Source organism: Procambarus clarkii, chromosome 1 (assembly GCF_040958095.1).
Source record: "Procambarus clarkii isolate CNS0578487 chromosome 1, FALCON_Pclarkii_2.0, whole genome shotgun sequence".
Taxonomy (NCBI): domain Eukaryota; kingdom Metazoa; phylum Arthropoda; class Malacostraca; order Decapoda; family Cambaridae; genus Procambarus; species Procambarus clarkii.
The window spans coordinates 44654272-44663584 of NC_091150.1; the positions used below are offsets into that span (position 1 = coordinate 44654272).

General features: G+C 46.5%; 1 protein-coding gene across 1 annotated transcript in view; it reads left to right on the forward strand.

The window, feature by feature from the left end:
- Window positions 1–7567: 7567 nt before the first annotated feature.
- The window catches only part of LOC138363147 (clumping factor B-like), a 4388-nt gene continuing 2642 nt past the window's right edge, over window positions 7568–9313 (forward strand). The window contains exon 1 of the mRNA XM_069322145.1: window positions 7568–7633. Within this exon, the coding sequence (XP_069178246.1) occupies window positions 7568–7633 (66 nt within the window). The remainder of the gene's footprint in view (window positions 7634–9313) is intronic.

Consider the following 9313-nt stretch of genomic DNA (forward strand, 5'->3'; position numbering starts at 1 on the left):
ACGACTCACAACTGCTGACGTTCGAATATATCCGGAACAAGTGCTTCACTGACGAATTTTGTTCGAATCACAACGCTATAAATGCTTCACCCACGTACTACAAATACAAATAATCGCCAACAGAACCTAAACACCTAACCTAACCTATCCTATGCCTATATATACACAATATGCTAATATATTATAATATTAATTTATACTTGAGAAAATTCCCGTTTTGAATGAACAGCATTTTAAAATTTATGAATGCGTCTGTGGGGTTGACCGCTGAATGCAATGGACTCGAGTCGAGGACGGATTGGTGTAAACCGTTTTTCACTCATGAACAGGGGGTTTAGCGGATGCATGGAATGGACTTTGGCCTTTGTTTATGAGTACAAGCCACTTAACGAGACATGCACTTCGAACAAAGGAAGTGAACGAAACATTTGAACAATGTTTTCACAGCTAATCAGCAAAACAAACGCCGTCGGGTTCACAACTTATAAGTCATATACTGACTGTTTTTGTAATCTACATAAATTAGTATTTAACTTACAGCTTGAGCTGAAGAAAGCAGATTTATGTTTTCAAGCTGATCTGTGATGAAACACCTGACTTTGAGCGGGTTCATTCGAAACAGGAAAAACGACGTTGTGATCCCAGTACTTCGAAGCGTCAGTTCAGTAGTGTTGTGTGTGGCGGGAACAGGGGGAAAGTGTCAGGTGTGTGGCGGGAGACAGATGTACTGGGGGAGAGTGTCAGGTGTGTGGCGGGGGACAGATGCACTAGGGAGAGTGTCAGGTGTGTGGCGGGAGACAGATGTACTAGGGAGAGTGTCAGGTGTGTGGCGGGAGACAGATGTACTAGGGAGAGTGTCAGGTGTGTGGCGGGAGACAGATGTACTGGGAGAGTGTCAGGTGTGTGGCGGGAGACAAATGTACTGGGGAGAGTTTCACGTTTGTGGCGGGAGACAGATGTACTGGGGGAGAGTGTCAGGTGTGTGGCGGGGGACAGATGCACTAGGGAGAGTGTCAGGTGTGTGGCGGGAGACAGATGTACTAGGGAGAGTGTCAGGTGTGTGGCGGGAGACAGATGTACTAGGGAGAGTGTCAGGTGTGTGGCGGGAGACAGATGTACTGGGAGAGTGTCAGGTGTGTGGCGGGAGACAGATGTACTGGGGAGAGTTTCACGTTTGTGGCGGGAGACAGATGTACTGGGGGAGAGTGTCAGGTGTGTGGCGGGGGACAGATGCACTAGGGAGAGTGTCAGGTGTGTGGCGGGAGACAGATGTACTAGGGAGAGTGTCAGGTGTGTGGCGGGAGACAGATGTACTGGGAGAGTGTCAGGTGTGTGGCGGGAGACAAATGTACTAGGGAGAGTGTCAGGTGTGTGGCGGGAGACAGATGTACTGGGAGAGTGTCAGGTGTGTGGCGGGAGACAGATGTACTAGGGAGAGTGTCAGGTGTGTGGCGGGAGACAGATGTACTAGGGAGAGTGTCAGGTGTGTGGCGGGAGACAGATGTACTAGGGAGAGTGTCAGGTGTGTGGCGGGAGACAGATGTACTAGGGAGAGTGTCAGGTGTGTGGCGGGAGACAGATGTACTGGGAGAGTGTCACGTGTGTGGCGGGAAACAGATGTACTGGGGAGTGTCACGTGTGTAGCGGGAGACAGATGTACTGGGGAGTGTCAGGTGTGTGGCAAGAGACAGACCTACTAACACTGGTGCTGGAAAATATAAAGTGATGTTAGCAGTCAGTTCTTGAGAGTTCAAGTGACAGGATACTGTAACAATAACAAATTGTTGGCGCCTTGTGACCAGTTGCTGCTGGATGTGAAGTGTAACTTTGTGTTGTATAGTGATGCGGGTGATGTATACATTGAAGTATACATTATTAGCTTAGTAAGGTCCGTGAGGTCCATAGTGTGTATCTGTGAGGAATGAGTCGGACATGAGGGCAGAAACCGTCGCTTCTGCTGCACTGGCCAAGTGTTGTTAAGTGATTGTTTAGTGTTTTACAGCAAATATTAGACGAAGACAATCCTTAACTGCTGTTGCAAAAACTACTTGCGTGTCGGTACTTATAATTCTTGATGCAGTGTTTCTCATGTGATGAAATATTACGTCGACTTGCTGTGTGTCTTGTGTGTGTGAGGGTGTCGCTAGCAGTGTTGGGTCCCCCACTTGACCCGCCCTGACCTCGCCAGACCTGGTACTCCAGCCTCCGCCACCTCCAGGCTAAGGTAAGCAACTCCTCGATGCTCAAGCGTCACCGTCACCTGCGCTGCTTACTTATGTCGATTAATGTATTACTATTCATGAGGTATATGAGGAGTTTAATGCATAACAAAGGGAACAAAAATAGAAATAATTAATTCTCATGTCATTTCAGGTAAATAATTAACAGCTCATCGTGGGAGAGAAATCCACCAATCTTTGAGGTACGTAACAACTTCCTTCTGCTTCCAGTGCTGCCATATTATGATGTCTGGTAATTACTCGCAGCTTAAGAAGAGTCGGATAACTCTGTCACTTCATAGAGAAAGGCAAGTGTTGTGGGGTCGAGGAGGACCTTCCGGGTGACCTCAGCAGAGATACACTGTCTCTGGTCACGAGTGTAAGTGTAAGCTGGGTTTATCCTGGGAGACTTGGGTCGACAAGCCTCCTGTCCCGGGAACTGTAGTTGTAGGAAGAAAAGGGGCCCCTGGGTGATGGATACCTGGAGTACAGTACTGCTGTGTACTGGGTGGGAGTAGGTGTACTTGCCGGTTGAAGTACACCCAGCAAGTGTGTCAAGCTTCCTAGCGAACCGGTAGTGAACTGGCCGGTCAGTTTTGGCGGAGAACTGAACCGGAGGTCAGTGTAGGGTGAGGGGAAGGGAAGGAATTATCAGGGGGAAAACGCCAAGCTATTACCACTATATAGCCCCGGGAAGGGGTCAAGATAAGGATTTGGGATGAGACAGAGGAAAGGAATGGTGCCCAACCACTTGGACGGTCGGAGATTGAACGCCGACTTGCATGAAGCGAGACTCTTTCTACCGTCCAGCCCAAGTGGTTGGTTGTCAGATGAAGAGAGGACCAGCTCAGGACTCTACGTAAACACCTGTTGACCGACCTCCTGTTAATTCAGTAAGCAGTGCAGAACCACTGGATAAAGACGGGTCGTGGTTCAGGGCTCGGTAAGGAGCCTCAACCAGTGGGACCACGGGTGGCGTGGGTAAGACTGGAGTTAAAACATGATGAAAAAAGGAAGTGACATTTTATGCTTCTAGCCTAAAACTTTAAGCTTAAAAATTTAACCTTAACTGACCGTGAGAAAGTTGAGTGGCAATTTAATTCAGAAAAATAATTAAATTGGAGAGTAATCTATGGTTAGTACACGAGAGGGCAGATAAATCCTTCGAGGTACAGCATTTGAGCAAAATCAGAGGATTCTAAGTTGCAGGATTATAGATCAGTGTGTAAAGGAGGACTATAGACAGCCTAGCGTGTGTGAGGATGAGAGTAGAGTTCTATTAGTTTTAAATGCCAGAGAATGCGATATTTTTTTCATTTCGAGAACCGGTCGGAACTATGTAGATGGCCTAATAAACGGTGGACTACACTAGTGGCCGGTAAGTTTACTGAGGAAGCGAGAGAGATTTACTTAAAACATTGTCACTGGAGGAATTGTATTTCAAGTGTGTTTATTATGTGTGTGTTTTCAAGTGTGTGTTACAAGTGTTTATAAAACAGGGTGTTATGGGCTACCCGGCAACCACTTAGGCACTAGCCGCGTAAATTAAAAACAAATGAGTATCGGATATAAGACTTGTGTAGCAGGGCAGGTAGTGTGGGGGGGGGGGGGGCATCTTGACAGTGCCAGACTGGGTGAAGGACTGGCACCAGCTGAACGTATTGACAAATTGAAAGCCGTTTAAGAAATCGTTGAACCCGGAGATTCGAAACCGGTTGAACGACCGAAACCTCCAAACCTTGTTTAACATGACCCAGATAGTGCAAATAAAAGACAACGATTTGTCTTTTAACTTTTTCCAAAGTTGTGGTCTTCACATTGCCTTGAGTGTGAAAGGGTTGTGCAAGAAAAGAACAATTTAATGATTTCGTCGCCTTGTCCACTTATGTGCACTGGTCTTAAACGGCTTTTGCATGCAATTGAGATGATCGTGTTTACTATAATACAATAGGGCACGATATGAGCAGTTAAATGATACTACGATGGCCGTCATACGTCCTCTCTGGCATATGCTACAAGAGGCAGAATTTCATCAGAATTAATAAAATCAGCAAATTTAATACATATATTTAGTTGTGAGAAAGAGTCAAGAAGTAGTTTAGTGGTACTGTGAGTTACTCATCTTCTCTTGGTGCTGCCTGTGGCTAGTAAGGTCAGGTCAGCCCACCAGGTGTGCAGTCATGTTTACATTCCTTTACCCATTTGGAAAAGTTCCATTCTCCATTTGTTTAAACAGCTGCTCTGCCATTGGCTCATTGTGAAAGTTATCATCTCATTGGCTTATGCATCATGGTCTGGTACACAAAGGTAATGTCCCACCATCCACGTTGTTGGTGCTGTGCTCAGTATTCGGTCATTGTCAGACAATGACCGAATAGAAGACATAGACAAGAAGTGTGGAAGTTTGAGTTGCTGTTTCCTGGCTCGACCAAGGAAGGCAGAGCACAACTTCTCACCTGACAGCCAATGAAAGTTCTCTACCTCTTATCGTGAACACCGACTTGGGTCCGACAGAATCACCAAGTTGTGTTTTGGTAATTGTGGATATACACAGAGGAACTTATAGACAGTGACAGATTGAGCTCATGTAGATCATATGATAAAAATGAGGCGTTTCAGGGCATGAGTAACGTAGATGACAGATATAACGGACGGTTGAATTGCGCATTATGTTCATCCTTAATTCAGTAAATCGCATACATAATTACCCCGACTAATATATATATATATATATATATATATATATATATATATATATATATATATATATATATATATATATATATATATATATATATATGCCGTACCTAGTAGCCAGAACGCACTTTTCAGCCTACTATGCAAGGCCCGATTTGCCTAATAAGCCAAGTTTTCCTGAATTATTATATTTTCTCTAATTTTTTTCTTATGAAATGATAAAGCTACCCATTTCATTATGTTTGAGGACATTTTTTTTTAATTGGAGTTAAAATTAACGTAGATATATGACCGAACCTAACCAACCCTACCTAACCTAACCTAACCTATCTTTATTGGTTAGATTAGGTTAGGTAGCCGAAAAAGTTAGGTTAGGTTAGGTTAGGTAGGTTAGGTAGTCGAAAAACAATTAATTCATGAAAACTTGGCTTATTAGGCAAATCGGGCCTTGCATAGTAGGCTGAAAAGTGCGTTCTGGCTACTAGGTACGACATATATATATATATATATATATATATATATATATATATATATATATATATATATATATATATATATATATATATATATATATTTCATTGAATATGACCGCATATTCTGTATTTATTATGCGGCGGTCTCTCGCATCTTGGGCATAGTATTTTATCAAATCACCTCATTCTTTGGGCACACGTGACCGCCGCCTCTCGCATAGTAGAGGCGGCGGTCTCTCGCATGGTAGAGGCGGCGGTCTCTCACATGGTTGAGGCGGCAGTCTCTCGCATGGTAGAGGCGGCGGTCTCTCGCATGGTAGAGGCGGCGGTCTCTCGCATGGTAGAGGCGGCGGTCTCTCGCATGGTAGAGGCGGCGGTCTCTCGCATGGTAGAGGCGGCGGTCTCTCGCATGGTAGAGGCGGCGGTCTCTCGCATGGTAGAGGCGGCGGTCTCTCGCATGGTAGAGGCGGCGGTCTCTCGCATGGTAGAGGCGGCGGTCTCTCGCATGGTAGAGGCGGCGGTCTCTCGCATGGTAGAGGCGGCGGTCTCTCGCATGGTAGAGGCGGCGGTCTCTCGCATGGTAGAGGCGGCGGTCTCTCGCATGGTAGAGGCGGCGGTCTCTCGCATGGTAGAGGCGGCGGTCTCTCGCATGGTAGAGGCGGCGGTCTCTCGCATGGTAGAGGCGGCGGTCTCTCGCATGGTAGAGGCGGCGGTCTCTCGCATGGTAGAGGCGGCGGTCTCTCGCATGGTAGAGGCGGCGGTCTCTCGCATGGTAGAGGCGGCGGTCTCTCGCATGGTCGAGGCGGCGGTCTCTCGCATGGTAGAGGCGGCGGTCTCTCGCATGGTAGAGGCGGCGGTCTCTCGCATGGTAGCGGCGGCGGTGGGGATGCTGTCTAAGAGGATCTTGGCGATTTTTCGGCGGGCGCTTATAGTAAATTGTGGGGTTCTTTCTAAGGTCTGGTATTTAGCTCAATGTTTCCCTTTGGGCAGGGCCCGCCACGCTGGCTTTGGAGAGGGTTATTTATCGTTATGTGGTGTGGCCGCTACCACCAGGTTCACCGGTCCTCCTTGTGTCAGAGTCTGAAGGAGGGTGGGATAGGTCTGGCAAATGTGTATGTGACGTCGTTGGCTGTGTTTTGGGTAACCTTTCGTAGGGGGCTCGGGTTGGTTGAGAGTTGGTCTCAATTCCTTGGGTCTGTATTTCAGTTTGACTGGGATGAGTAATCACATTGGGTGCAGGTCTGTTGGGACGTGGCTATCGTCACCCCGCCGGTTTACTCCTGTGTGGTACTCATTCTTCGGTCACTGTGTAGGTCTCCCGGGTATTTGTCTTTTGGTTGTCGGGAGGAGTATCGGGGTGCTTTTAGCTCGTGTGACTCGCAGGGTGCTTAAAGGTGACAATAACTTGTACCCGTTATTTGGTTGGGGAGAAGTGTGGGGCTCTCTGAGAGGGCCATTTCTCGCCCCTGAACAAAGGCAGTTGATGTATCGATTTCTTCACGAGACGCTGCTACCAATAAGAGGTTGTTTATGTTGGGTATTGCTTGCTCGGATTGTTATGCCCATTGTGGGGAGAGTCCCAACTTCATGTGTCTTACTTCTGTCGGCGGGTTTCTTGTTTGGTGGACTGAGTTGGGGTACCATAGCTACCTTATGTGGGTCTGATTTGCAAATAGATTTGCTGCGTTTTTTCTTCTTGTCGTTTCCGAGGGAGAATTGTAGAATTCTACACACTTTAGGGGTGTTGGTGTCGGACTACAATTTTTGTTTGTGGTTTGGTAGGCTAGAAGTGTACTATGGGGCTCAGTAGCTCAGTAATTGAGGTTCTTGAGGGGGTAGGCTGCACGATACAATGTGGTGGTTGAGGCGGTCGTTTCTGAGGGTGCTTGCTTGGTGGTTCACGGCGGCTTATGTTGCTGCTGCTCAAGTGTTGTAGAGTTTAGTGGGCGGCGGCGTTAGTCGTTGTTCTGTATTTCTGGCACGTGAGTTGGCGCTGCGTCTCCACTTTTGATTGATTGTGTGTGTGTTACTAGTCTCTTGTTGTTTTGTTTGGATATTTATGTGTTGTACCACACATACAGCCACTGAGTGTGGCTGTATGTGTTTTTTCACTGTATTACGCTGTTTTCTTTGGCCTGTGAGTGGGACGTCCGCCCTTCCTTGTCCGGCTGTTGACCGATGTCCAACGTTGTCATGAGTATTGCCATGAATTTTTCTTTGCCATTGTGTTGTCTTGCCCCCTTGGTACATGGAGCCTTCAGTGTGTGTGTGTGTTCCTGTTGCAAGGTTTTGAGGTGTCTCCCTTCCTTGCTAGCTGCGACTGAACTGTGTATGTGTTGTATGCATTGTGCAGTCCTGACCTTGGAACATGTTCCATCCGGTCGTGTGTATGCCTCTTTCCTCTGACAGTGGTCACTTGTTGTATTGTTTGTTTTCATTGGATTGATGTATGCTTCTTTTCTTGAAATTTTCCTTGTTGGGCCTTATTACGTTTTGGGTTATTTCCTGTATTTTTTATTCATTTTGGTAGGTGGTAACTGCTTCTGTTAGTTGAGGTCCCTTGTGTGTGTTAGTATTTCTTGTGTTTTTCTGTCACATGGTATTGGTGATGTGTATTTGCAGCACCTTATCTGTGTTCCTCATGTGTGGCTTGTGGTACATATTGAGCACGTCAGTGTGCTGTGCCCTGGGTACTTGTGTGGTGTATATTATGTTTTATATACATATGTATTGGGATGGTGCATTGTTGCATATTGGTTTGGTGCAGTGTTTCTTGCGCTGTATCTTGAGGTGCTCATCTACAGCAATGTTACTTTGGTAACTTTAATTTTATTTGTATATTTATGTTGTTTTATATTATAAATAAAAACTGTTAGCGATATGAACATGTCGGGAAAACTGTGGCAAGTCCGGCCGATAATGTAAGTAATAAAGCCATCATTTTCGTGCGTGTTACCAGGAAACAACAGCCAGTCTGAAGCGTGACTTCACCATCGTCGGCAACGGACGGAGGCCTGGTGACTGTGTTGGCCGTGTCACGCCGACACCTTGTGTGGTGTGTGGAGGTAGATGTGGTGACGTAGAGACAGGCGTGGTGATGTGGCGGCAGGTGTGTTAATGGTGGCAGGTGTGGTGATGTGGAGGCAGATGTGCTGGTGTCAGATCAAAGCATCACCCACTTGGGCTTCCGTGAGACCAAGTGTTCAGTGCCTTGTTGTTACCGAGTGTTAGGTCATTGAAGTACTTCACAGTGGACGGAGTTTGTGTGAGTCGATTGGTATCCATTATTTAATCTACTGTCTTGCGTAGACTGAAGTATGTTGTCGTGTTTAGTACGTTGTCGGAGGCTGCGGTGATATAACAGTGATTACATTGTGTTGTGTGTCGTTGTCGGAGGCTGCGGTGATATAACAGTGATTACACTGTGTTGTGTGTCGTTGTCGGAGGCTGCGGTGATATAACAGTGATTACACTGTGTTGTGTGTCGTTGTCGGAGGCTGCGGTGATATAACAGTGATTACACTGTGTTGTGTGTCGTTGTGCTTCGACAGGAAACGTGATTATTTATAAATAATTGTTGCATACTTTGATCTTTTGCAATTGTTAGAGGGACAGAGTGTGTTGTGTTGTACACTGCCTCAGTGTGTACAGTGATGTGTTGTACACTGCTTCAGTGTGTACAGTGTTGTGTTGTACACTGCTTCAGTGTGTACAGTGTTGTGTTGTACACTGCTTCAGTGTGTACAGTGTCGTGTTGTACACTGCCTCACTGTGTACAGTGTCGTGTTGTACACTGCTTCACTGTGTACAGTGTTGTGTTGTACACTGCTTCAGTGTGTACAGTGTCGTGTTGTACACTGCTTCACTGTGTACAGTGTTGTGTTGTACACTGCCTCAGTGTGTACAATGTCGTGTTGTACACTG